General features: G+C 52.5%; 10 protein-coding genes across 10 annotated transcripts; 4 read left to right on the top strand and 6 right to left on the bottom strand.

The window, feature by feature from the left end:
- Nucleotides 1–91: 91 nt before the first annotated feature.
- Nucleotides 92–2,069, bottom strand: IUM83_15382 (Niemann-Pick C1 protein; the record flags this gene model as incomplete). Its single annotated transcript, XM_067940193.1, has 7 exons — nucleotides 92–212; nucleotides 295–417; nucleotides 489–575; nucleotides 664–717; nucleotides 786–851; nucleotides 910–954; nucleotides 1,030–2,069. 7 exons carry the CDS (start codon nucleotides 2,067–2,069, stop codon nucleotides 92–94), a joined length of 1,536 nt encoding a protein of 511 aa, XP_067784685.1.
- A 134-nt stretch (nucleotides 2,070–2,203) lies between these two features.
- On the top strand, nucleotides 2,204–3,682 carry IUM83_15381 (amp-dependent synthetase and ligase; the record flags this gene model as incomplete). Its single annotated transcript, XM_067940192.1, has 1 exon — nucleotides 2,204–3,682. The coding sequence occupies one exon, from the start codon at nucleotides 2,204–2,206 to the stop codon at nucleotides 3,680–3,682; it is 1,479 nt and encodes a 492-aa protein (XP_067784686.1).
- Nucleotides 3,683–3,876: 194 nt separating this feature from the next.
- IUM83_15380 (DDB1- and CUL4-associated factor 7) lies at nucleotides 3,877–5,210 on the bottom strand (the record flags this gene model as incomplete). The annotated part of the gene is made up of 5 exons (XM_067940191.1): nucleotides 3,877–4,243; nucleotides 4,370–4,500; nucleotides 4,611–4,727; nucleotides 4,801–4,995; nucleotides 5,055–5,210. 5 exons carry the CDS (start codon nucleotides 5,208–5,210, stop codon nucleotides 3,877–3,879), a joined length of 966 nt encoding a protein of 321 aa, XP_067784614.1.
- An 88-nt stretch (nucleotides 5,211–5,298) lies between these two features.
- Nucleotides 5,299–14,147, bottom strand: IUM83_15379 (Phosphatidylinositol-3-phosphate 5-kinase; the record flags this gene model as incomplete). Its single annotated transcript, XM_067940190.1, has 16 exons — nucleotides 5,299–5,306; nucleotides 5,434–5,557; nucleotides 9,269–9,403; nucleotides 9,488–9,652; nucleotides 9,726–10,193; nucleotides 10,258–10,279; nucleotides 11,516–11,556; nucleotides 11,637–11,983; nucleotides 12,077–12,184; nucleotides 12,440–12,821; nucleotides 12,885–13,204; nucleotides 13,310–13,619; nucleotides 13,699–13,772; nucleotides 13,843–13,888; nucleotides 13,966–14,011; nucleotides 14,083–14,147. The coding sequence occupies 16 exons, from the start codon at nucleotides 14,145–14,147 to the stop codon at nucleotides 5,299–5,301; spliced, it is 2,661 nt and encodes an 886-aa protein (XP_067784640.1).
- A 219-nt stretch (nucleotides 14,148–14,366) lies between these two features.
- On the top strand, nucleotides 14,367–17,121 carry IUM83_15378 (putative conserved oligomeric Golgi complex subunit; the record flags this gene model as incomplete). Its single annotated transcript, XM_067940189.1, has 9 exons — nucleotides 14,367–14,657; nucleotides 14,720–15,079; nucleotides 15,152–15,294; nucleotides 16,108–16,132; nucleotides 16,204–16,293; nucleotides 16,378–16,472; nucleotides 16,545–16,622; nucleotides 16,690–16,959; nucleotides 17,037–17,121. 9 exons carry the CDS (start codon nucleotides 14,367–14,369, stop codon nucleotides 17,119–17,121), a joined length of 1,437 nt encoding a protein of 478 aa, XP_067784639.1.
- A 97-nt stretch (nucleotides 17,122–17,218) lies between these two features.
- On the top strand, nucleotides 17,219–18,862 carry IUM83_15377 (Cysteine synthase 2; the record flags this gene model as incomplete). Its single annotated transcript, XM_067940188.1, has 7 exons — nucleotides 17,219–17,458; nucleotides 17,537–17,696; nucleotides 17,771–17,935; nucleotides 18,009–18,128; nucleotides 18,199–18,302; nucleotides 18,371–18,429; nucleotides 18,511–18,862. 7 exons carry the CDS (start codon nucleotides 17,219–17,221, stop codon nucleotides 18,860–18,862), a joined length of 1,200 nt encoding a protein of 399 aa, XP_067784651.1.
- A 258-nt stretch (nucleotides 18,863–19,120) lies between these two features.
- IUM83_15376 (uncharacterized protein) lies at nucleotides 19,121–20,103 on the top strand (the record flags this gene model as incomplete). Its single annotated transcript, XM_067940187.1, has 2 exons — nucleotides 19,121–19,238; nucleotides 19,316–20,103. The coding sequence occupies 2 exons, from the start codon at nucleotides 19,121–19,123 to the stop codon at nucleotides 20,101–20,103; spliced, it is 906 nt and encodes a 301-aa protein (XP_067784642.1).
- A 123-nt stretch (nucleotides 20,104–20,226) lies between these two features.
- IUM83_15375 (glutamate-tRNA ligase) lies at nucleotides 20,227–22,387 on the bottom strand (the record flags this gene model as incomplete). The annotated part of the gene is made up of 9 exons (XM_067940186.1): nucleotides 20,227–20,341; nucleotides 20,414–20,472; nucleotides 20,530–20,958; nucleotides 21,048–21,158; nucleotides 21,223–21,306; nucleotides 21,376–21,783; nucleotides 21,847–21,932; nucleotides 21,993–22,065; nucleotides 22,151–22,387. The coding sequence occupies 9 exons, from the start codon at nucleotides 22,385–22,387 to the stop codon at nucleotides 20,227–20,229; spliced, it is 1,602 nt and encodes a 533-aa protein (XP_067784643.1).
- A 180-nt stretch (nucleotides 22,388–22,567) lies between these two features.
- IUM83_15374 (DUF5117 domain-containing protein) lies at nucleotides 22,568–23,548 on the bottom strand (the record flags this gene model as incomplete). The annotated part of the gene is made up of 1 exon (XM_067940185.1): nucleotides 22,568–23,548. One exon carries the CDS (start codon nucleotides 23,546–23,548, stop codon nucleotides 22,568–22,570), a length of 981 nt encoding a protein of 326 aa, XP_067784613.1.
- Nucleotides 23,549–25,472: 1,924 nt separating this feature from the next.
- On the bottom strand, nucleotides 25,473–26,548 carry IUM83_15373 (L-seryl-tRNA(Sec) kinase; the record flags this gene model as incomplete). Its single annotated transcript, XM_067940184.1, has 3 exons — nucleotides 25,473–25,730; nucleotides 25,815–26,125; nucleotides 26,191–26,548. 3 exons carry the CDS (start codon nucleotides 26,546–26,548, stop codon nucleotides 25,473–25,475), a joined length of 927 nt encoding a protein of 308 aa, XP_067784612.1.
- Between the last annotated feature and the right edge of the window lie 56 nt (nucleotides 26,549–26,604).

Here is a 26,604-nt window from a genome sequence, read left to right as displayed (position 1 = left end):
ATGGAGTAAATACGTTGATGTATTTATCCCCGCAGACGAATAAATGTTGCTGTTTACAGCTACAAAGTCTGCAGTCACTGTCCGCCTTTGTTTACTGGGATCCTCCACTCTGGCTTGATCTAGAATTTGCGTGTTCGAATATGTCGTATTCTTCGTGCTGGGTGGTGTGACCATATAACCTCTTCAGACGATTTGTAATTCGCCCTAATGTCCTGCATTCACAAGACAGTATTTGAATCGAGTTAGTATAGTACTCAAGGACCCTGACTCAGGGTATTCGGAGGCGCTACTGACTCTTGCTTCATTGGCGGGTAGAGAACATCACGAAAACTGTCCGATTCGCACATGGTTCTTCGCGCATGCTCGAGAACAAATCTCCAGTTCGCAATCGGCTTTTTCTTCGTGGGAAGGGAAGCCCTGCAAGTGCATTTTCACATACCACGATTAGAATATTGTTGCGCTGCACAGTCGTGAACATGGCGTCTTACCAGCAGCGCTTATCGTAGTCGAAACCATCGTCAATGCCTTGAAGCGCTCTTCCGTTGGCAATGAGTAAGGATTCAGCGAAGTGATCGCTGAATTGGCCACCAACTCGGGCAATATTCAGTAGTTTAGCCGCAGAAGGATGCTCTTCGCTGGGTTTGGCTTGGTTTTCACCATCACCTGGCGTTCGTTTTCGCTTTCGCAATGAACCGCGCAGGGCCCCAGCGGCGAGTGCTACCATTGGACGTGGCACTTGAGCAAATGCACTCTCCCCTGGTGTGCCAAGCTCTCCTCGATCCGACGTTGATTGCTCGGACTCTGATAAAACTTCGAAATCCTCTAAAACTTCAGTCACATCTTGAGAAAAGCTATAGCAAGCACGTCAGCTGAGACTAAATCGTCAAAAAACAAGATCAAGGTGCTTACTCGGTCTTCCGCAGGTTGCGAATATGCTGGGGCCACCGAAATTTCCTGCAAAAAATAAAAAAAAGTCACTATCGCTGGAAACAAAACCAGCCACAAGAATCTACGCCCATTAAAACGTACCGTGCGTACTCGTCCGGATGTGTCGTAGCGAACTCACGCGGGGGGCCAGAAAGTTTTACTCCTCGGCGAATTGCTGTCTCCTCGATGAGAGGCACACGCGCCATAATGTTCCGCACTAGAAACCTTGCGTGCTCGAGATCGCTAGCTGAAAACAGCGCATCATCCTCATCTTGAGTTGGCTTGGTCTCATTCTGCATTTCTTCATCCCACTCGTCTCCACTCTCGTCGTCACTTTCGGCCACGAGGTCGTCGTCGCCTCTCGGAACTTCATCGTCATCCTCTTGAGGCTGCCAGTCTTCGTCTTCCGTGTCCGAGCCGTCATTGCCTTCCTCCTCCGTTTCCTCCTCCGTTTCCTCCTCGATAGCCTCCATTTCTTCATCCGGTTCGACATCATTTTCTTCCGCCTTCGTGTCTGTCTCCTCTTCCACCTCGCTGTCCTCCTCACTGTCACTACCAGGCTTGCCTGAGTTCTTCTTGGCTCCCTCCTCTATGTCACTGTCCTCCTCACTGTCGTTGTCAGTGCTGACCACTTTCGTCGTGGGTTTCTCCTCCAAGTCGCTGTCCTCCTCACTCCCACTGCTGTCGGGCACGCTCGCTCGCCCGACGACACTAGAGACTCCATTCCTACTGCTGCTTTTCAGCTGAAGCTTGCTGTCGCGAGGCTGCTCATCTCCACTGCTAGACTCGTCCGAGCTGCTGACGTCGACTCGCGAGCTCTTGGTCAGCTTCAGTAGCCTGCTACGCACCCTCACCTCAAAGTCGCTGTCGTCGGAGCTGCTGCCGTCGTTGCTTATCGTCCTTTCGCGCTGTTTTGTGTCCGCAGCGCCTCTCTCCACTTCGTCGGAGCTGTCGCCGTCTTCAGCGCTGCTGTCCTCCTCGTCCTCGGCCTCGCTCTCCTCTCCTTCAGAGCTGCTGCCTTCCTCGAAGTTGGTGGAGTCGCTGTCGCCGGCCTTCTTCTCGCTCTCCGTGTCGCTTTCCGAGTCCGGGTCGTCCGCAGGCAGCTGCACCTTCATCTTGTACGGAGCGCGACGCCTGCCCATGGCGCTCGCCACTCAACTCAATGGAAATGGCAAAAACACGAAAATAGCGCAATATCCGAAATTAACAAAATCGGTGTGTACCACATAGTCGTCGGCTGATAATTGATGGGCAGTAACGGCTCTGGTGGACGAGCATGGCGCAGCTGGGCGTGAAGCGCGGCGAGCTGGCGCTGTTCGACGCCGCGGGGCGTCCGGCCTCCGCGGCGCTGGTCCAGTCCGCCGACCAGCGCACGCAGGTGCTGAGCGGCGGCTTGCGCAATGTGCTGATGCCCCTGGGGCTCACGCTGCTCCAGGGCGCCGGCGTGAAGCGTGGGGACGCCTTCGTCCTCGTGCTGGACAACGACCGCACGAGCGTCGCGTGCATGCTGGCGGCCATGCAGTTGCAGTGCGTGTGTGCGCTCGTGGGCCGGAGCCGCGTGGCACTGCTAGACCACGTCAAGACCCACACGGGCATCACCAAGGTGCTAACAGTGCACGACGCGACCACTTCCGTGGACGCACAGGACGACGCCAACCCTCAAGCGGCTGGGGACGCGACCGCGATCCCGTGGCTGGAGGACGAGGAAATCGCCAAGGGCGGATGCGTCTGCATGCTCACGTCCGGGAGTGTCGGCGAGCCCAAAGTCGTCCCGTGCACGTGGGAGCACATGCTGCTGCAGGGCGAGTCCACGCACCAGCAGCTTTTCCCCAAGGGCCCCGCTCGGATCATTTGCGGGACGTCCATCTCGCACGCCTACTCTATCAACACCATCTTCGCGCTGCTCACGTCGCCGTTCGACGCGCAATCGGAACTTTGCTTTGCCTCCAGCCCCGTGGGGCTCTACTCGCTGCTCTCGCAGCGTAGTGAGCTGTTCACGGCACTGTACGCGACGCCTGGGACTTACACCGCACTCGCCGCCATGCCGCAGACTGCGCTGTATGCCGACGTTCCGTATTGCGCGGGTACGCGTCTCTCCCTATCGCTGTTCCGCAAAATGAGCGACGATTTCGGATTGACGCTGATGCAGAACTACGGGTCGACGGAAATGGGGGACATGGCGGCTTGGTATTTGCATGGGAAGCAGTTTGATGACGAGCTGAAGGAAATGGAGAGCAATGACGCACAACTCTATGTTGGCAGTGTGTGGCCCGGAGTGGAAACGCGTACTGAAGAAAACGGCGAGGTCACCATAACGACGCCGTGGCAGTCTGCAGGATACGTGAAGGAGCAGGTGCTACACCATCTTACTGGGGCGCATCATACATCAGACCTCGGAACTATAACTCACGACAGCAATGGAGTTAACTGTGTATGGCTGCAAGGACGTCTCCGCCCAAGCGTTGAGGTGGAATGGCAGGATCAGCGCACGGTGTACTCGACGAAAGATGTTGAAGCTGTCATTTCTGCGCATCCTGGCGTATCTGATGTTCTTGTGCTTATTCAGAGCGAGGAAAACCGCAAGCTAGGCATTATCCGAACTCGAGTTGTTTTGGAGGACGGTGCTGCCATTGATTCGTCGGACCTGAAACAGTGGTGCGTCGACCATGACATGCCGGCCCTCCGTGAAGCTTTGGTCATCGAATTGGCTAAGTTTTTGCCCTGCAGCCCTGCTGGGAAACTCATGTATGCCTGAGCAATTCGTTATAATATTGGATGGATTACTGGGTGAACGGGTCGCTGACGCTTTCAATGATACTTTTTTCGCGCCTTGAGGGGTTGATTGATGTTTGTTGTTTTGGTGAAACTCGATATAAAAAATGGTAGAGACTCCTTCCTTTAACAATGGTTGAGAAACGCTATTAGTCTGCACGTAGTAGACGCTTAGCACTACATCTGAACGACATGCAGAGCCTTCTCGTCGCACATTGCGATGCAGTTCGGTTCCGTAGGTGACCACCGAATTTGGTTTATTGGTTCGTCCGACTTCAACAGGGTGTAGCTGCTCCCCTCCACATTCTCCCCAGACCTCGTCATCTGAGCACAGATGTCGTACACAATCGCAGTATTATCTTCGCCAGCACTGCACAGATCGTATCGAGAATGGGGTGACCACGACATCGAGTTTACACCGGCCTTGTGCTTGTCTAGCTCTGCCATGGGGTAAATGGGGCGGCGTAGGTCAATCACGGAAATCTTGGTGCTGTCGTCAGCGAAAGTCGCAATGAAGCGATCATCTCGCTTGTTCCATGCTAACCTAAGAAGCGCTGCCTTGTCCGGAGTTTCGTACACGATTGTACTTGAAGCCAATGACCTGAATGACCACGCGAATAAGTAACAACTTCTCCCACCCGCAGAAAATGGAGTGCAATGGGTTCCTCACCTTAAGTCGAACAACCGCAGCGACCCATCGCCGCCCACGGAAGCAAACCTATTTGGCTCACTGCTCGAGAATGCGATGTCGTACACTTCAGTGTCGTGCGCTACGATTTGGTGCTTAGGCGACGTTGGTAACTGCAGCACAGCAACGCCGCACGAAAAAACGTAAACAGTCAGAACGGTTGTGCCCCCGCTAGTTCATCATGCACCGCACAGCAAAATACTGCCGTAACAACCCAACGTACGTTGATGTCCCATATCGTGCAGGTGGTGCCGGTGCTGGACGTTCCGATAATGTTGGGCTCCACCTCATTCCAATCGAAGCTGGTGAGCGGCGCGCAGGCGTCATTATTATTCTTTTTCTGCAGCGTAGCACAAGAGCCACCAGCCATAAGAGACCTGCGTTGTCATGGCGACCGCCAGACTTCTACAAACCTCGGTGAATCTCGAGTGCAGCTCAATGGACGAGTCCGATATCTTCCAGAGCCGCAGGAAGTCGGCGGTGGTGGCCAGCAGCTCCACGCGCGAACTGAGCGAGGCCGGAGACCACATGATCTTGGTGGGCGGGTACGGGTGGTCGATCTCCAGCGCTGAGACCACCTCCGTCTGGTTGGCGGTGGGGCGGAAGATCTAGGACAGAGCTGTAAGTAGGACCGAGGGCAAGAAATTCGGGATGTGGGTCCACACACCTCGATCTTGTTGGCGTACTCGCCCGGGATGAACGTGGAGGCCGCGATCCGCAGCAAGCTGACGTTGGGTCTCCAGCAGAGGCCGTACAGACGGTCTCGCGTCGGGTACGTGATGAAGGGCCGGTCGCAGAGCACGGAGCGCTGGGGTGTCGCCATCGCTTCCTCTCTTTACTTCTCTTGCACTTGCGGCGTCGAAAATAGTGAAGTTAATATCGGACCGAAATTAGTAGATTGATCCAGCCAATCACAAAGCTGCATCCGGAAGTTGAAGTGGTAACGGCTCATTAATCAAGCGATCATGGTGTCACCGGCGAGGCCTCGCCACGGCAAGCCTAAGCGACGAATGCGGTCCGACGCGGAGGTGACGCGACTGCCGTACCTGATCGATGCAGCGCTGAGACTACGTGGCAGCCTTCAGCATGCTGAGCCAGGGGCGTGGACGCCAGCGGCCAACGCAGAGGAGCGCCAGGAGGGCGAGCAACAGTCGTCTGAGCAGCCAATTGCTGCTATTCGTGACAAGAAGCAGAACGCTATTAAGAGGGGGAGGAAGCGCATCCCACGACTCCTTCCTGGAGAAAAAGCTGGACTAAAGTATCATTATAAGGACGGAGCCGATGCAAAAGACGATTCTATACCGGTCCTGTCTGCGTTGGATGAACGCGTGCTCATTCTCTACCATTCGTCGCTGAAGCGAGCGTGGAAGCAACAACAACCGGAGATCAGCGTGCCTACATCGTCGCTGGCTCACTACGGCCATGAAGCCATTTACGCAGCTACGCAGATCCAAAAGATTTTTCGTGGTGTGGCCGCTCGAAACGAGTGGCGAGCGTTTTACTGCTTGCGGAATCAATGCGCGGCTTCGCGCATCCAGTTTGCTTTTCGGCGAGCAATTGTATCGCGAAAAGTACTTGCTCGGTTAGCCATGAAGAGGAACAACCGAGCTGCCCAGATCCAAGTTTGGTATCGTGGCCATCGGCGTCGGGATAGGTTGTGGTATCAGCACATTCGAGTTATTAACCAGAGAATTGCAAACTTCCAGCGATACATTCGCGGTCGCCGCTTGTGGCGTATTGTTACGGCAATTCTATACAAGAGGCGTTGCGATGTGGCCACAAAGATCCAACGCTGCTATCGGGGTTGGAAAGGTAGACAGCGCGCTGTGGCCGTTCGATTTGAACAGAATCGACACGTACGAGAATTACTTCGTCAAAATGAAATTCATACGCTGCGTTCAAGGTGTGAGGGGTGTGCTCTGGAGAGTTGTACAGAAGACTCCTTATTTGCGTGCTTTATGGTGCGATACGTGGGACTACATGATTTTAGAGGAGCGAGAGCACTTAGCGAAGATGGGCTGTGGCGCTTTCCATCGTCAGCGAAGTTTCATTTTTTCTACTCGGTGTTATTGCAAGCCATGTGTGAAGACAGTGAAATTTCAATGGAGTTTCTAAAGCGAGCGAAAGAGCTTGGGATTACAACCGATGAAATAACCCAGGTAAGTTGTCGCCCCTCGTTTATCACCTTCCACGGAGTCTCATCATCTCTTGTATATGGTTTTCGACAGTGCGAGACACGTTTCTTTCAGCCTGCATATCTGCTGCGCCCAACTGATGCACAAGCTTTTCTGGATTTGGCGATTTTGTGTCAAAACCACGATCAACTTTCCCGAGCAGAGGCGAGCTACTTGAAAGCGCTGGCTCAACTGCCCCAGGAATATGCGATTCCTGGATACCTCCATCGTGTTCACATGGTGGATCGGTTGCTACTCAACTATCATCGATTTTGCTCGATTTTCAATTTCCGACAAGTTAATGTCCTGCTTAAGGAGGTGTCTACATCCAAGAAGGGCAAGAAGATTCGATTGATGGTATCAAAATTGAACCACTACACAACAATTACCCCTATGGACGACCCAAAGGTGTGCCGAATAAACACCCTTTACCTAACGGATGACGAAGTTTTAAGCATCACCGCTCAATTGGAAAATGATGGCGAATCTGGAAATTCAGGGACCACGAACAAAAGCCACAAGACCCTTGCAAGTTGGGGAAGCAGCAATATGAACTCGTCGACGCGGCAAAAGAGTTTTCGCTCGATGCCAAAAGAGGTACCGGAAAGGTCTACGCGGTTGCTCTCACAGAAAGCCACAATTACTCAGTTGTACCAACAGGAGTTTACCGGGTTGAATGTAAGGCCAAGCGATCTCGCTCAGTTTTCTGAAACGAGATCAAAACTGCGCCTGACCAAACCCACTGCTGGTATTCTCCTCAACGCTATAGTATTCGTCGATCCGACCGCGAGTCACACAGAAGAACCTACTCAGTGGGATGAAACCCAACAATCAGGCCCTCCAACCGTGATGCTTCAAAAAGTTATGTTGATACCGTCGATATTTAAGACCAGACAACAGCATCGAAGTGCGATTGTTCGATCACGTGCTGCTATAGATGCTCAACGAGTGTACCGTGGATTTCGCTTGCGTGCTGTCGTTCGGCGAGAAAAGCTTCTAAATGACATCAGACAGCAGCAGGCAGACGAGATGCATCGCCGCCTTCATGACAACTATCTTCTGCGAGAACTAAGGCGTACTAGTGCCGAAGCGATCCAACGAATATACAAGGGATACGCGTTCCGGCAGCTTCTTCGTCGATGGCAAGTTCAGGCAGGTGTAATTCAACGGATATTCCGCGGGTACCGAGGAAGATTGCGGGCTACAGCATTTCGTGAGGGTACTTGTACATTCTACATGGCGGAGCGGGTCTTCCAGCGTGGAGTGAACGTTAGTGGGCATCGTGTCATGCTAATCGTTGAAAAGGCAAGTCTTTAATTGTTTGCTCTAGCCAACTCAATACTAACCTACTCTTGTGTCGCACACTGTATCAGTGTGGATTATCATTTCGGTTGGACGGGTATGACCTGGAATTGTGTGGCACCTACCACGGCTTTTTCTCGCACTCGAGCTCTATGGCTTTGCTTTGCTATCTCAACTGGACCTACGGTGAAACACTGTGCGGCCGAGAGTTCACTCGCAAGGGTGAAAAACTTACTATTCGCGAAGTATCTTCAGTCAGTCGCTTAACGGGCGAGTGTTTTGTCGACTGCGAGGGAGCCATGACAACAACGTTCACGATCCCACTAACAGATTGCGTCCAAGCAATCAACTTGCGCAACTTCAGTGCTGGGGATAACGGCTCACCAATTTTGCCCATGCCAATGACAGTTGAGGACACGGTACGCCTCGTTGATGCCATAGCAGAACGTGTAACTCTAGTTCCAACGCTTCGAATGGCTACAGCAGAGCTCAAAGCCAAAGGGTCTGCTGACTTCACCATATCAGTCCGACCTCCGCCAAAAATGCACTTTACAGTCCGACGAAAGCCTATCTCCGGAGACAAGCAGCCACTTTCTTGTGCACCAAGCATGTCTGCACTTCAGTTCGTATTCCCCGTCATGAATGGTCTTCGAGGTATGAGTGTCGGGACAAAAAACTTTCGCAAGAAGTGCACACTACATTCTGTCCAGTTTACGCGATGTCGTTGTATTTTGCCGATTGTGTCAACATCTGCACACATCGAAGCGATTAGCCTAGCGCTCACTCCTCCGCCACCCCCTTCGTTACCGCAACAACTCAATTGACAAAAAATGTGGTTTACTACTGTGCCATACTATCCAGTTTATACATCATAATTTGTGCCGGACGATATTGGCGTTACCGGCATAAAATATCGGCGAATGGCATCCCGAAAACGTTTCCCATAGAGCCCAGGCTCAATGATAGTGGGTGAGGATTGTCCGGCAATCATACCAACGGACTTGCCAACACTTTCGACCCGCTTGATCAAGTCAAATTGGCGTAGATAATCAATGATTCCAACCGTCATTTCGGATGGGGGCCCGTCTTTCTCCGTATTATCGCTTTGCCGATAACTTAGCCCCACAATCATCGAGTAATCCACGATGTTAATCGAGTAGAGAAATGCCGTGTCGTTTTGCACTGCCTTCAGCAAAAACTGATGGTCTTCAGCAAGTACACCCAAAGGATGACCTTTGGTGAACTCCAAAAAATTACCGTCAAGGAGGACACGGTTACCATGTTGGGGAGCCTCTGACGTTGGTCGTGGCTTAGCAAATCGATTCCGGGAGCTTCCTTTCAGGTCGTATGTCCGTGCGAGCTGTTTTTGATAGAATGCGTTTTCCATGACGCAGATGTATTGTACCATTTTCTGTCCTGAATCCTTTCGGGTGATGGTGGTCTGGTAAAGACCAACGGTCTTTGACAAAAGACTGGCCTTGCCGTCGAAGTATACGGTCGCCATGTATCTAAAGTAGTCTGGTAGACAGCCCAGGAAGCTCTACTCGTTCACAACCAAGAAAAACATAGATTAGTGGTTTTGTCACGATAGGATTATGTACGAGTCAAAGCACAAGACACGCACCTGCATTTCCGTTGATGAAATGTGTTTGATAACGAAGCGGTCATCAAGCGTTCGATAAAATGAAGCACCAGATTTGCCACCGTTGGCGTTCCAATTTGCTACATGCGATATCGAAAAAATAAAATTTTGAAGGCTACCATAAAATAGTTCGCGGAGGACTTCAAACTTCCCAACCAGCATCAATAACAACAAGTATGTCAGCAACTATCGGCACCCCAGGATGTACAATAAGACGTACCTGAAGTGGGTAGTACGCTATCGTTGACAGCTCCCAGCATGTGCTCGACGAAACAGACGATGTTTTTCCTGACAGAAGTGATACGTGAAGCGGCATCTCGACCGAAACAAACTTAAACGGCACATTCAGCGATGTCTCAAGAGCGGCACGAGACCAGTTCGTCGATATCACACTTGATCTATCCAGTTTCTTTTTGTGCACAGCAACCGACTTCACTGCTTCATTATGAACACGGAGTTTCCACCCATCGAGTTCCTCTTCGTACGAGTCCGTAGATAGAGCGTACGCAACGAATGTAATCGGCTTCGTTTCGTTAACCAGCACCACTCGTGACTTTGAGCGATGCGGTAAACTGGGATGGCCCGCAATTAGATCTTCGGGAAGTTCGATGGTAAAGTCACTTCCTGGTTCAGACCGCCCGAGTACGCGGTAGAGATCCCATAATGCTTCCTTCCAGCCAGCTCGGCCCTGCAAAGCAAAAAACTATCAATATTCAATACGTGCGTACCTATCCATCTCCAAAAGCACGCACCTCTTTTATCTCGCCGCTATTGCTCGAATGAGCAGAAAACGGTATTGGTGGTCTCTTTGATGATTCAAGGTTAGCAATAGTTGATGCCGACGATCCCGGTAATGTCTCCGACTCAGTCACGGAACTAAGGGCTCCGCTACTCCTTCGTCGAACCAGTGGTTCAGCACCTCCGCCCCAATCGGGCTCCTTCACAATCGCACTGGGCGTCAATGTTGATTCTTCTACTACCCGAGGGGATGATATCGGTGACAATACTGCTGTTGGGTGAAAAGTGATACCTCCCAGCGTAAATGAGCCACTATCTGGAGCTGGAGGAGTTGACTCTGTCGAGAGATGCTTCTTTATAAGCTTGCGAAGCCGCAACATGCAGGTTATCCATTTGCATGCCATTAAGTATAGCGCACGCTGCATGGCATCGCAAGCACCCAAGCTGTCCGCTGGGTCCTCACCCAACTGGGACAGCTTTTGAGAGAAGACAGCGTATCCACTTCGTACCAGTTTCGAGATACACATGACTTCGAGGATGATTCGTTCGTGATGACCCGTATCAGTTCGTTCAAAGGCTTCAACGGCCTGGTTGATGCCCTGCACCTTTTCCGTAAATGAGTTAATAAGGGACTCTAGGAGCTCTTTTAAGTTTCTTAGTCGATCAATGACAACTTTCTCCACCACCGCGCGTTCGGTTTTCTCCCACGCAGGATTATTGAGGAATGCCCCGTTGCTTCGATGCACTTCTGTACGTCCAAGACGAAGCGACATCTGCTTCGAGAAATCGAAGCGAGCCACAGAGTTCCCAATGTTAAAGAAAAGCACGTGTGACTCCATAGTTGTGTGCGTGCAGTTTGTCGTTGGCGACTTTGGTACGGGTAGTCCGTCTGCTTCCGAGAAAAGAACTTCCAGGAATCGTGCAAACGAGTACTTGTAAATGTACTTTTCTAGCGGGATGAAAGGTGTGATCACACCATTGCATTCGCGACACCATCGCCAAAAAATTACTGTAGGATACCCATTCTCAGCAGCCACTGCAGTTTCATCGTCATTAATCGATGCGTGCGAAAATGAATTTGGTGTCATCATTGCCTGGAAGTTGATATCCCTCTCGGAACCCATTGTCAACGACAGCTCGCTGAATGATCCAAATGACTTATCAGTTGCCCCAGTGTCGCTTACTTGACTCATGGATAGTGAGAGTGACTGTTTGCTTTTGTCCGGCAGCTCTTCAAAGGAAATAGTTATCATTCCAGTCCGACAACTGAACGAATGAACATGATCCGCCATCAAACGGTTACATTTGACATTCTATCGTTCACAGCAGTAAATAGGATCTCTGTAAGTCATTTGGTAAAGAACATCTCCACAAAGTAAACGCATACACGTACCTGACACTTGAGAGTGAGAGCGGCCAATTCTTGATTCAGAAAATTACCGAAGGACACGTCGTCCTCAGAGCAGGCAGTAATGCGAAGATGTTTCGCTTCAACGCATTGGTGGTAACGAGGATTTGGAGAACCGGGGTCGCGGACACGTAACGTGGAAGTAGTACACCAGGTTGTGCGTTGCTCCTCGGTCAGTTCAGCACTCTCCTTCGACATCAGCATTTCTTTGTTCAGATCGAGATCGGAAAGAACGTGAGCTTCCAATAGCAATTGATATGCCATGGACAACACCGTCCGAGTTAACTGCTTTAGTAAGCGCAGCGTTTGCTTTGAAGGACCAGTAATTAGCACTGTGCAGCCATTGAGGGGGTCACATCCGTCAAGATACAGGTACGTGTCGGTCCGTAGTCGACTAGGTACCGCAGGTGCCTTCATGAACACACCTGCAAGAGCCTGCAATGATTTCTTCCCTGGTGACAGCCCTTCGTCAGGAACTACGGGGATTGATTTCACCGAGAATGTCCGGCACCGTCCAATAACCTGAGCAGGATCTGTTTTATCAACATGATCCACAGACGTAAGCACTTCAGCTCCGGTATGTCGAGCAATTCGGTATAACATTTCTGTTTTGACGTTCAAAACGATTGATATTCGTCGCTCACGTAACAGCTCTTGGGCATGTCGGGAAACAGTCTTCTCAACAAAAATCACATCCGGCTCCAACGCTGAAATTTTGTCGACAAGAATGGCCATATAACTTTTTTCTTGCTCCAACAGGGTGTCTAGCGAACTCATGCGTCCCGTACCATTTGACCGGTCGTAGCTAATCCCACAAGCAAACAGTAAGATTCGAGGGTTCACGACTTGGCGTGCCATTTGCTTATGGCTCAAGTGCTTGTGGCAAACAGTTCCAGCCAGCCACTTAAAACGGTAGCTCGGTTCCTTCTTAGTTTCGTGAGCACGCTCGGGCATGGCAATGCTCTTCACTTTTACGAGATTCGTGTAATTGAAGCCACTAGGAGAGCGGAAATTCATGCTGAAGAGTAAATGGCCCGTCACAACAAAAGCCATGTCCTCCAACGTCACCGCTAGATGATGCGTGTCGACAGGCTCCGACTCCGGCAAACTCGCCGGTATTGATGACACCAAATGCTTGATCCCATTACGGATTTGTTCGTGAGCGCTTTGCTACAATGCAACACAACAGTGTGAGTCATTTGTATGCGCCTGCCATGCAGGTTGCCACATTACCATGTACTTGTCCAACGCAATTTCTCGCTGCGTGTGGAGGCTATTGCTGCTGTGAGCAGCATCTCCCCATGCCTCTTCAGCAACGGTTGAAGCCTCTGATGTTTTCGGAGACGCCTTACTTCTCCCCATATTGAGAGCCAGCAGCTCAGCATCCATCAGCCCACCACTTTCAATTGCGCCCAGCAGTTCCGCACTAGAATGCCTCCGCCTGGTCCGTACTCGCGCACGAAACCTCCGCTGCACATCTATGCTGTCCGATTCCTCGAAGAAATCAACAGACTCCATCGTAGCACTTGTTGGGTCTGCATTCTGTTCTAACCCTGCGGGGTCACTCGAGTTGGAGTCGACAGGGGATAGCAACGAAATCGGCAATTCGTTTGGGTCAACTGGCGGGCCGAACACAAGTGGTGAAGGCTTCTTCGTACCGAGTTCCCCACTCAACCGGCGCGATGAGCGGTCGAATCGACTCAATAACGACTCATTCGACGCGTCGTTCTCATCCAAGCTACCGATGGAGCTCCGGCCGAGTTCGTTTTCCCTCGCCATTTTCTTCTTTTTTCCAGCAGCATCAACGAATTGGAGACAGAACTTGCATACTCGTATGACGTTTGGGAAGCCATGGGGTGCGCCATCGATAAAGTTGTTGCTGCACTCGTAGCAAAATATTTGTCCGCACAGTCGGCAATGGTGTCGACGGCGGAAGAGGGAAAACGCAGCGGAGCAGTCGTAGCATACCTGGACGTCAACCAAAATTATTAGATCCACAGCCCCACCGTTTCAGATTGAATAAATCTGTAATTATCTGTCGCCGCACCTTGCAAAGGTGGTCGGGCATCCAGTATTGGTTGCCAGCCGACATCGGCGGAGGTCGCAGCTTCACGGGCGACGCTACTCAACATTAAAAAAATGGTCAGTTTCTGCTATTAGAGAGCAACTACGAGCCCAGAGCCAGCCGTACCAGCAGGCTTCGGGGCTTCACTGTTCGTGGCACCAGCGTCGGAATCCTACAAGAAGCACCACCCATACATAACTGAACCCCATCCCTTCAACCACCGTCAAAGCTGGCTGCACCTGGCTGTACCTGGAAGGTGGACGCCATGAAGCCTGGGATCGGGAACGTCGTCAAGCTGCCAGCAGCAAAATACACATTAGGCTCGGGATCGACCCATTATTATGGGTATTTCGCCGCGGCCCGCACCGCGAGGGGTCTCGATCCAGACGCTGGTGCGGCATCGACTGCACGCGCCGCTCCGCGTCCGCCATGTTCGCGCCTCGAGGAGAGAAGCTCCGAGTGGGTCCGTCCGTCCAGCTTCAAGTCGAAGGATCGATGTCTCTACCGCCGCCGCGATCCTCCAATCGCGCCGCTTTTGGGCAAGCGTCGAGGCGACACCGGCCCAAATGCGTCGAATGGGCTCATCATTTGGGCGTCGAAAAAAAAAAGATCCTTTCACTTGATTCGACTGACTGACTGTACGTGGCGACATGGTGCTGGGCAAGTTCTGCTTCGAGGAGGAGGCCTTCTCCGGCGAGGGCTTCGAGGTGGGCGCGTTCCTGGAGGACTGCCGCGCGCGCAGCCCCATGGAGACCATCCACCAGGACCTGAAGCAGTTCCAGACGGCGCTCGAGAACCAGCTCGTGGCCATCATCAACGAGGACTACGCCGAGTTCCTGCAGCTCTCGTCCAAGCTCAAGGGCGTGGACGAGGCCGTCTCCAGCGTGCGGGCGCCCATCCTGGCGGTGCTCAAGCGTGTGGACGAAGCTCAGCACGCGATGGTGCGTGGTTCTTGGCGGCGATGGCTGAATGACTGACTGACTGACTGACTTCGGTATCGTAGACGGCGTTGCGGGGAAAGACCCACGCGCAGCTGCAGACTGCGGACGAGCTGCAGCAGCAGGAGAAGGACCTGCAGCTGAGCATCCAGATCTCGGAGAAGCTGCTGCTGCTGGAGGAGCTGCTGGAGATCGAGTCGCCCGCAGACAGCGACGAGGACGAGCAGGAGACAGGAGCGGGCGGGAGCTGCCCCGTCGACTCGGACGAGGACAGCGACGACGAGTTCGACAATTTCGAGCGCGTGAAGAAGAGCCTCAACGCCACAAGTGCGGCTGAAGGCTGCGCGAAGCTCGAACGGGCTGCGCAGATCTTCGTGCAGCTGGATCTGGAGTTCTTGAACGGCATGCACCTCGGTACAATTCAGGTATTGTGACAGATAGACGGCGTTAGGTGAAGTGGATGCAAAGCTGACTAAGGTGTCGTGATGTGTGGGTAGAGAGAGGAAAAGCGCCTTGCTGTCGTCGAAGAAACGCTGCTACGTCGGTTGGAGACGGAGTTCGCGACTGAAATCTTCCCTGACACCTTTTATAATCGCGACCACGCCATCAGCTCGCTGACGTTGAGCTACTTGCTACGAGCGTATGTGCTGCTCCACAAAAGTCACGTTCCAGAAGAGATGGTCGGACGCCTACTTGTGCAGCCCTTTGCGGAGGAAAATTTGACTCGCGGTAAACTGGATGGTCGGGTGCGTGGATCTTGTGAGGGTCTGCCTCAGATTTACGAATCCATTCTGGACTTCATTGCCAGCAAATTTGCAGGGACATTGGCGTTGTCTGTTTGTCAAGGAGAGAGCAAATGCTCTGTAGATATTCTCGGAAACGCGATTTGGAAGCCTCTGCAGGAGATTATTTCGTCGAAGCACGGAGTCATATTTCAAGCAGCAGACCCTGAGCGATTTCATCAAAGCTACACAATCAGTATGCGTTTCCTCGCTGATGTTGAGGACCGGTTCTGCAAAACGGAGATCATGAAAATCCGCTTTCGATCTCATGAGAGCGTGGTGGAGTTCAAAGAGAAATGGAATATTGATGTTTACTTCCAGCTTCGAGCTTCACAGCTAGCTTCAAGCCTAGAAAAGTCGTTCGGTGTGAAACGTGACGAGCCAACAGCATCAGACTCCACCTCTGTGATTGACAAGACGGCGTTAATTTTTGAGAACTCAAAGCGCCTGTGGCAAGCGATGCAAGACTGCTGGAGTGACCGAATTTTCCTCGCACCACTCCTCCCTAACTTTTGCAAGCTCTGCGTCCAGCTTTTCACGTATTACATCGAAGTCTGGAAAGAGCCCTTACTGAATGCAGTCGCAGTGCTTAACAGTGGTACAAAGGTTGACTTTGCCGCAGTGCCACTTTGTTTCTTATCGACTGAAGAGGATTTACTCTTTGCTGGCAGCGACTTCCACGTCTTGTATGAGAAGGTAAGCGCCGCCACGAAAAATACTTCTGTAGATCTGCCTCGATAACGCCTAATTATGATTTTTCCTCGCAGATTTCACAAGATCTGCTACCAGCAATAAAATCCCGCGTCGACGACTTAACAAACGACAGTCTGGCATTTGTGACTGAACTCTTTCAAGAGGTTTGTCAACGTTGTATTTGGGTACTTACGCAGCAGTCTCACTAATGTATGAGACGTTTTAAAATGTTTACTTGCTGAACGCAGCCGCTTGCAGCACTAGCCGAGCTCGAAGCAAGCTGCTGGTCAACGGCTGTAACGTTGGTTGCTGCTGACTGCAAGAAAGTGCTTCCCGCGATCCGGTAAGAACCCTTGTACTATCGAAGACATACCCCGAGGAGTGATACTGAAACGTGCTTTATGCCTGCTCACAGAACTGTGAAGGGCCAGTATCAAATGACTAACAAGCCTCCACCAACGACCCCGTCGACCTACGTGCCGAACATTATCCGGTATAATTATCCATCACCCAATCACTATGCATTGGATCCACGCCGCTAACGCTCGCCATGTGCCCAGACCGATGCAAGACTTCTTGGAAAAGTGGGGCGTTCACTTCGACACGACCAAAAGGCACCAGCTGCTGCTGGCCATCGTGGAGGAAGTTTGCGACGTGTATTCGACCTTGTCGTCGGAGCTGCTGAGGTCGGCGCTGGAGCTTGAGGAGTCGCTCAAGAGCAGGAAACTACAACGGCACTCTGGATCAAGCTCCACTCTGGCCAACAACTCCGTTTCCGACACGGAGAAGATGCGCATGCAGCTGCTGCTCGACCTCGAGGAGATTCAAAGGTATGTCGACAAATCCTTATATGGCTTCGAAAGCTGTTGGTGACTCAACCTGTGTAAACCTGTGCTATTGCTACCAGAGAGGCAGCGGCGCTGGGGCTGGACGTGCAGCACTGCAGCGGACTGCAAGCGGCCATCGCGAAGCTGTCCGATTCAGAAAGCTGAAGTTGATTGATTGGCTGAAAGAGTAAAAATAGAGCGGTGTGATTGGACAATAATCTATGGCGGCAGTTGAGTGCGTCACAATCGACTTGCAGTGACGATGGAGAGCGGCGGGCACTGGAGCGCGTCACTCTGGCGATGGGGGCTGTGCATGACGATGGCGTCGCTGTCTCTGTGGAAGGTGGTGGAGCTGGTGGTGAGCGGTGATACGTCGTGGGGCTGTATTTCCCGCAAGAAGGCGACGAAAGACCGCTACTTGGCCGGGTTTCCCGGTCTGGTGGGCAACACGCCGATGGTGGAGCTCACCAGTCTGTCCAAGGCCACGGGCTGCACGATTCTGGTGAGGTCACTCAGACTGGAGAAGCGTTACCTACTCGATTGTTGACTGGTGTGTTTGTTTCACGGTTGCTGCTGTCAGGCAAAAGCCGAGTTCATGAATCCGGGTGGCAGCTCCAAGGACCGAGTCGCGAAAGGAATCGTGGAGGATGCGGAGCGTCGCGGTCTCCTGAAAGAAGGCGGCACTATCGTCGAGGGAACCTCCGGCAGTACGGGCATCAGTCTGTCGCTCATGGCACGAGGTTGGTGTTATCAGCTAGGTTGAAGCGGCAAACCGTGGTGGTGGGAGGGTACTGACCCTGGTTTTGTCGTCCAGCCCGCGGCTACAGATGCATTATTGTGATGCCGGATGATCAAGCGAAGGAGAAGAGCCAGCTCCTTGAGCAATTCGGTGCTGAGGTCGTGTTGGTGAAGCCGGCGTCCATTGTGAACGCCAAGCACTACGTGAATGAAGCCAAGCGCCTGGCACGCAACACCGAAGGTGCGCTCGGGTGCAGCGTGTGCATAGCGGTAATTGCTGTGGAATCTAATCACGTCGTGCGGATATTTTTTAGGAGGATACTTTACCGACCAATTCGAGAATACGGCAAACTTCGACAGCCATTACGCCACGACTGGGCCGGAGATTTGGCGCCAGACCAACGGAACGGTAGACGCCTTTGTGATGGCCGCAGGTTGGTTTGTCAAATGTGCGTGGCGACTGCGAAAATGGGTATTGACTTGTTGCTGCGTGTTGACTTGAAGGCACGGGAGGCACCATCGCGGGCACATCGGCTTACTTGAAGGAGCAAAACCCGGACGTGCAGGTTTTCCTTGCTGACCCCCCTGGATCCAGCTTGTACAACAAGGTAAGCAGCTTTGTCGATGCAATAATGTGAATACGAAGTGCCCTTGCTAACTGCGCTCGTGGTTCCAGGTTCGAAGCAATGTATGCTACGCTCCCCAGCAGGCTGAGACCAAGGTTCGCCGCCACAGGTACGGCGGTCAACTAGCTATGACTCTTCACGTTTCCCCTGTTGCAGCGTGGCTGACGCTGCTCGTGCCCAACAACTGCAGATACGACACCATCGCCGAGGGCGTCGGCATCGACCGCCTGACGGAGAACTTCATGCTCGCCAAGATCGACGACGCGTTCAAGGTGACGGACCAGGAGATCGTGGAGATGTCGCGCTTCCTGCTGCGCGAGGAGGGCGTCTTCGTGGGCAGCTCGAGCGGCCTCAACTGCGTCGCGGCGGTGCGCGCCGCCCGCAAGCTCGGGCCGGGCCACACGATCGTCACGGTCCTGTGCGACTCGGGCCAGCGCCACCTCACCAAGTTCTGGAACGAGCAGCACATCCGCGAGGACTGGCAGCTCGAGCCCGCGGCCACGCACCTCGAGTTCCTGGACGGCTCCACGGGCCAGCCCTAGGCCCGGTCGAGCTCAGCTGGTCCGAGTCCGGGCTCTGCAACTTGACGAGCAATAGATTCTGTCGTTTCCGAAAACAGCCGCGAGATCTTTCCGTGGATTCCCGCGTTGTGATTGGCCCGTTCGAACCGTAAATGAAGCTTCTATTGGTCGAAACCGCGCCCCTTCAAATCGGAAATCTTTTCTGGTGACGTTCGCGTCGAACATGGCGGTCACTTTGCAACTCGCCGCCCGCCCAGCACCAGCCCACGACCGCCAGCCATGGCGACCGCCTCGACCTCCGCCGCCTCCATCGCCATCCCTGGCGACGTGCACCCGTTCACGGCCAACGTGAGTCCGCGTGGCGTGGACCTGGGAGGACGCCTGGACCTGTCTCTCGGTGCGTCTTTCTCCTGTATTCGACTAGCGAGAACGGCACAGTACTTGGCACTGACTGTACCTGCCTTGCATCTGCAGACGCGCTGATCAAGGAGCGCAGGAAGGAGCACAAGCTGCTCAAGAAGGAGGAGGCCAAGAAGCACAAGCTGAAGCCGCAGCTCGCAGACAAGAGGAAGGCGCCCAAGCAGCAGAAGCCACAGCAGCAACAACAGCAGCACAAGGCGGTGAAGAACGGCCAGACAGCGCAGCGCAAGGCTCTAGTGAACAAGAACCGCGGGCTGGCAGCGCCGTCTGCTGCTGCCAAGGACAAGGACAAGCAAAGCAAGACCAAGACGAGCATCGCTGCGACGACCGCGAAGCTGCGGCGGCAGATGCGCGCGGACAAGGCAGCCAAGAACGCTGCTAACTCTCCTGGGCGCTTGGTTGTCAGCCCCAAAGCAGGAAAGGGCGCGCAGCAGAGCAACGCTGTACAGCAACAAAAGAAGAAGAAGAAGAGTGCACCACAAGTAAACAGGAAGGTCATGTCACCCGTGCGAGTCGTGCAGCCGAAAAGCGGCAAGAAGTTGCAGGCGCCGAAGCAGCAGCCGCAGACGCAAGCGAAGACTCCAGCTCGGCAGGTGATGCGCTCCAATAACAAGAAGGCGAAGCTGAGTATTACTATCCAGGGCTCGGCAAGCAAGAAGAGCGCTCAGAAGAAGCAGAAAGTCGCCAACAAAGTTCTGCTCCCGGGCAAGCTCTCGCAGACGCTAGCGAAGAAGAACTCAGCAGCCAAGACAGTGGTGAAGCGGGCAAAGAACCGAAAGGCAGTCGCGGGCAAGACCGCGCAAGTTGTACGCAAAGTGCCCGGACAGCGCAAGAAGAACTGAGGTAGCATGCGGATAGAGCTCCGTCTATATTCTGTTTTTTCAACATGAATACCATTTTGTGGTTTGTCGTTACCGATGAGAGCACGCACCCTCTACTCTACGAGATGCGTGGATTCGTGGTCACTAGTCCTGACTCAAACGTCGCAGAACGGTATCACGGCCCAAAAGCTCAATTGTGTCACCAAGACCAGCACCGACATCCATGCCCGTCAGATAGTAACGAATTGGCATCAGAACCCTGAGCAAAGGACACCATTAAATACATCAGCTAAGCAAGTAACAACACGATAATTCTGGCAAAGTAACGCACTTCTTCAGCCCAAGTTTTCGGCTCTTGGCCACAGCCTTGATACTCTTCGTGATTTGATCCTGCGAAGAAGAAATGTCAGCCTAAAGAGCAATATAACATGAGAAGCTACTACCCACCGGTGTAAAATCTTCGTCCGAAAGGTTGCGCAGGCTGGAGCACACATCCGCTACGAGCTCAGGTGTGGTTTCGTCAATGTAGTTGGCTTTCATTTCTTGGGCCACCGAGGAGCTCAGATCGGGATTCGTGAAGAACGGGATGCAGAGCGGTCCAAACTCAGGAAGAGCGCTCACGCGCTCCTTCATGAGGTCCATGGATCGCCAGACGTAGTTGAGGCCGAACTTCTCCACCACTTCAGTCGAAGTTGAGAATCCTGCCTCTTCAAGAGTGGAGGAAATCATTGGCAACACGTCGTTCACAACAGCCAGCTTGTGCTCGTCTGTTGCTGTTTCCTCCGCAAACAGTGCGCGAACGTGTCGGGAGTTGATCCAACGAAGGCGATCCACGTTAACTACCGAGCCTGCTTTGTTCACGTGATCAATTGAGAACTTCGGAACAAAACACCACGGATATATGTCAGGATTCAGTGGGTCTTGGCAGCAATTCTTAAGCACAGGTAAAATACAGAGTTTCGTACATGTTTCTCCAATTCGTTCATCTGGAAAATCTCCTGGTTGTTACCACCTGCGGGGTTCCAACCCAACAGAGCAACAAAGTTCACAAGACCGGTTGGAAGAAATCCCTTATCCTGTGCATGGAAACAAAGTCAATTCACAGATATGACATCCTAACCAAAGGATCGACATACGCACCCGGAAATCTTCGACGGCAACATCACCCTGACGCTTGGACAACTTCGAGCGGTCTTCATTTAGTAGAAGACCCAGATGCGCCCACTGCAGAGCAAAGACAGCATATCGTAAATACGTTTCCAGCGTGACAACATTTCATCTGCTGATACTCACAGTTGGTGCCTCGTAGCCCAGCGCCTTGTACAGAATGACGTGCTTCGGAGTCGACGGCAGCCACTCCTCACCACGAATGACGTGAGAAATGTGCATGGCATGATCGTCCACCACGTTGGCAAGGTGATACGTCGGGTAGCCATCACTCTTCATCAAGACCTGGTCATCGATGCCGGCGTGGTCGAACTGCACGTATCCACGCAGCAAATCCTTGACCACCGTCTTGCCCTCCGGGATTTTCAATCGAACCGTGTGCGGTTCACCTCGCGCCACTCGAGCTTCCACGTCCTTCTCGTCCAGACCAAGGCACGCGCGATCGTACATTGTTGCTTCCCCGTGACGCGTCTGCGACTCTCGCAGCTTCTGCAGACGCTCGCTCGAGCAGAAGCAGCGGTAGGCGTGGCCACTCTGGAGCACATTAAAGAGTTAAAAAAAACTCAGCACTACATGAACCGCAACTGCAATCCGCACCTCGATCAGTTTCTCCGCGGCCTCCTGGTAGATCGGAAGTCGCTGCGACTGGATGTACGGGCCGTAGGGGCCTCCGACGTTAGGGCCTGCAGCTCACAGCACGTCAGCAACCGGCAATAAGCAGCAACTAGCTCTGCCACACGCACCTTCGTCCTCTTCCACTCCGCACCACTTGAGGCTGTTCACGAGCGCCTCCAGAGACCCGTCCACTTGGCGCGTCTGCAGCCAGCACGAATCGAATTCCAGTAAGTGACCACTGCAACCAGCAGCTCGCTTTATAATACCCAACGAATACTGCCAGCACCTTGTCCGTGTCCTCGATGCGCAGGATGAACTGCCCGCCGGAGCTCTTGGCGAACAGGTAGTTGAACAGCGCAGTGCGCAGCCCGCCGAGGTGCAAGTAGCCCGTGGGGCTGGGGGCGTAGCGGACGCGGACGGCTGACGCAGGTTTGTCGTTGCTGCCGGCGTGGGAAGAGCAGCTCCGCAGAGCGAGCGCAGCCGGACGGAGCGGCGTGCGGCTGCGCAAGCGAGAGAGCAGCATGGCAGACTTCAGGTGATTGATTGCCAGCCGCAAATGATGTGCATTTAGACGTTCTAAATTAGCAATAAGAGATATTTGGAATGGATAGTTTTAGGAAAGAAGCTAATAATAAAGATCTAGATATAAATCTGTACTGTACAGAAATAGACTCGTACAAAGTGTTGAAGTAACGTTAGTAATTTAATTACCTTTCTCTTCGGGCTTCACGATGACGACAACCGGAGGCTCTGTCACGCCCCACTGCTTCTCAATAGCCTTCTTAACGCGCGCGTCGGTATTGTGGTTGCTGATCACGTTTTGTAGCATTTGATCAAGTAGGGCGAAAAGCGTCTCACTCGTTGGCCTCAGGTTGTTCAGAGTATCAAACACTGGACTCAGCAGCTCGCCCAGCGTCAACGGGCTCAGTACATCTTGCTGCACAATGCGGTCCATGGCAGGAAACAAAGCTGATACCAATGCCTTTCCTCGGACACTGACAACGTAGCTACCAACGTCCACAAGTCCCCGCCCGAGGCAGTCGTAATCGAGCTTTGCCTCATTGCAGTTGTCGTTGTCGAACCCGACCACCTCCGTGTACAACCCATAGTCCTTTGGCTCTGGGAACAACCCGGTTTCTGCTTCAATAATGCGTAGCAGCAGGTGTAGCACTTTAAGTTGGGTTTCTCTAGGCACAAACGAGGAGTTGTAGGCGCCTTCGCCCTTGACACGGTGCGCGTGGGTGACGTTTACTCCACCGAGAATGGGACGCACAATCCTGATAGCTTGCTCTATCATGCGTAGCTGATAGCGTTCGCGCTCCCATAATGTTATCCCTGACGCGTCGTCTGGGAGTTTGTTCAATAGCGCGTTGGAATTCCGCACATTCTTGACCAGCTGCAAGCGATCAGCGGCGTAGTCTACCTGGTCGGAAGATAGGTCGAACAATTGTGCGTACGGGTTCAGCATTTTCTCGACTGCCTCGTCAGTGAGAAAAAGTGGTGCGGCTGCAGCCAGCTCTGTCAAGCGAGGGTGTTTGTAGCCTGGAACTTCACCATTTACGATTGAATAGCCGTAGGCAATTGCAGCGTAGTCATAAGCGCCTATTGTGGTCATGAAAAAAGGATGTTTATCAATGTCGTCGTGCGTCAGATCCGAGAAAATATTCGCTGGCAGATAATCCATGATCGATGTTGAGAGCCCGTGCTCAGCAACAAAGGCAGGATCACGCAACTGATCGCGAGAATAGGCTGTAGACCCCGCAAAGTTGTGCCGCAACCCGAGTGTGTGACCAACCTCATGCATAACGATATCCGCGAAATGCTGAGCAATAAGTCGTTTAGGAACATAGCCCTCACCATCGTCACCTGTTAAGGATCGTAGCATCATACGATCAAGTTGATGCTGTTGCTCGCGAGCAACCCCGCACTGCTGACTTCGACCTGTGCGAACGTGTGCAAATAAGTTGCTATTTGTTGCTGATGGAGCTGATGTGTCCGTATCATCGGATGTAGTATCTCTCCGGGATTGGGGTGGTCCTGTGGGTGCCTTGATATCGAAGTCTGCCATTACTTCATTGAAAAAGCCATACTCAAACACAATGTCACTGTGTAGGATCTCTCCGGACCTTGGGTCAATAACGGTTGGGCCATAAGCATACGTCTTCTCTGAAATCATGACGGAGATACTGTTGTACCGAAGGTCTCCGAGACGATAGTCTATTGGCCAGTCATCATCTCCGGGAAGGACCGCACGGATCGCATTGGGGAATCCAATCCGTTCAAATGCGGGGGCCCACGCATTCACACCAGTCGCAAACGCTTCTCTCCACTCCTGCGGCACAGAGGGGTCGATATAATACGTAATTGGCTCCCTGGTTGTGGTTCCGGTTACATCAAGCTCGAGCTTACGACGATGGATGACTGTTATTTGCGGATCCCACCAGTGGTAACCATTGCCGTCATCGAGCTCTTGATCACGAATGCTGTACTGCGTGAAGCGTTTGGCAAAATATCCAACCCGATCGTCCGCTACTCGCTGATCCATGACCTCGTCAGGCAGCAAACCGATCGCATAATTGACCTCGACAACTCCAGACGGAAGCTCATATTCAACAAAAAGCATAGTGTTTCGTTCAAATGACTCGGATGGTTTTTCGAGCGCGGTGAAATCGGAAGAAACAAGCTTAGACGACACAAAAAATCCATTCGAGAGGAAGACATCTGAGGGCAAATAGTAAGCACTGTCAGTCTCCGCGTAAATGGGCACTTTCGTAACGTATCCAGGCCACTGACTATCGTCAAACATTTGCTGCAACTCATCAGCTTTGTCTCCGCGGAGGTCTGCGTAATGATATTCCTGCACAAGCTGAAGATATCGTCCATTTGAAGCTAACTCGAAATGAAATGCGAAATCGTTGGTTTCCAACAAAATACCCCCTCGTTCTAATCCCATCTTCACTGGTGCTGCTCGCCTCACCACAGTCGGGTACACGATAAATGAGGCGTTCCAGTGCATCTTACTTAGAACGAAAACTGATCTTTCGTCCGGGGTGAATTGCACATCAAGGAATGGGACCACATCGCCATTTTGAACTTCATCACCTCCAATAGTTTCCAGGCTTCCGAATGACACCGAGAACTCGTCACCAGTCCCCTCGCCAGGTTGTTCTCGTCTAAAACGTGCAGCCAACCCGATGCTTACACCAAGAACAAAGAGCAGGGAGATAGTCAATATGACCGTCCTAACCCGCTTACTTCGACGGTCTGGCATAAGAAGGGACGCTGTGTCGTGTTCCAACGTTTGCTCATCCGGACTTTCAGACGTGGGGTCTGATCGCGCTCCAAGCTCGATGTCGATCTCTTCGTCGCTATCGGAGTCAATCCTAAAACGCGGTGAATCCACAACTTGAGCCATCACGATGCCTGATCCAACCAAGTATGCCGTTCTTCGACTCTGCTTCAAGCTCGTGGAGAAATCTCGAAATCAAGAATGGCACGCTTTGCGCGTAGTATGGTGCATGAGAATCATCGCAGGCGCTTTGGTGCGACACAAGCTAATATGCTGATTTTCGTGTTGAGTGGTTTCAACGTAGTCCCAATTGTCGATACTATTCTTGCTGATGAAAGCGCGCAACCAACGAAACCACCACTTCCTCGATAGACTTGCCCTGTGTAATGTCGGTGGAAAAACCCTTCATCAGCGCGAGAAAACTTTTCCGCCGCTTGTTCAAAATGGATGCCAGTTCCTTCTTGGTCATACCAGCGGGTAGAGCAGTCTCGTCACGAAGTTTAGCAGATATCCATTGACGTAGCTCTAGGTCAACTAGATGGAGAGCATTTTGCTGTGTTGCCAGTCGATCGAGGCGCTAAGATTCACGTCAAGGCGACATTTAATAAAACCCAAAAGCATTGTCCTTTTGAGTGAGAAAAGCGAGCAAAAGAAGTCTCACCTGTTGTGCCTCCTCGTTTTGCCTCTCTAACTGCAAGCCACCTCGGCTTTTGAGTTCACCCTCGGCTTGCTTGATCAATTCGTCCATTAGTCCAACGAAATCGACGCTGTCATCTGCTCGATCCAGCTCGCAAGTGCTGACTTCCCACGGGTTTTGATCGCCATCTGGAGCTTCAAACGCTGTCGTCATCCGCTCAAAGACTTCGCCAGGTACATGTACGCCAGCGCGTCCACCTAGTCCACGAGCATTGTTCCGTTCACGACAGATTTCTGTCGAGACGTTCACGTATAGCACCGCAAAGCCGCAATTCACTATTGGTCATCAAAGACATGTTAGTTACAGTAGTATATTCAATCGAGTGGACAGCACGCCTTACGCTGCGCGGCAAGATGGAAGAAGCGCTTGCGCTGACTTCGATACTGGAAGTTGTCATCGACGAGCAGCACCAGTTGCTGCGTGGTGCCGTTATCACTCGCTGAAGCGCTCTGGTCCTCCAAGCGCTCGGTCACGCGAGCCACCATAGCTTGCTGAGACTCCTTCCATTTGCCAGGGTTGAACTCGCTAGCCTTGCCATCTCCATCGTTGCCCACCATCTCTTCGTAGACATCGTCGAACGAGATCCGCTCGTACAGCCTTGACGCAGTGTTACCAGTATTCACTAAATGCTTCACCAGCGTCGTCTTTCCAGCAGCAGGGAGGCCACACACCAGCACAAGAATTGCATCACACGACATTTGCCCACTCCGAATCCGAGAACCAAACTGAAAGTAAACGTTGCATTGGCCATGGT

This window comes from Phytophthora cinnamomi (genome assembly GCF_018691715.1).
Source record: "Phytophthora cinnamomi strain GKB4 chromosome Unknown Contig87, whole genome shotgun sequence".
NCBI lineage: Eukaryota > Oomycota > Peronosporomycetes > Peronosporales > Peronosporaceae > Phytophthora > Phytophthora cinnamomi.
Note: the sequence above shows the minus strand (reverse complement) of the source record. Positions and strands in the feature narration are given on the sequence as shown.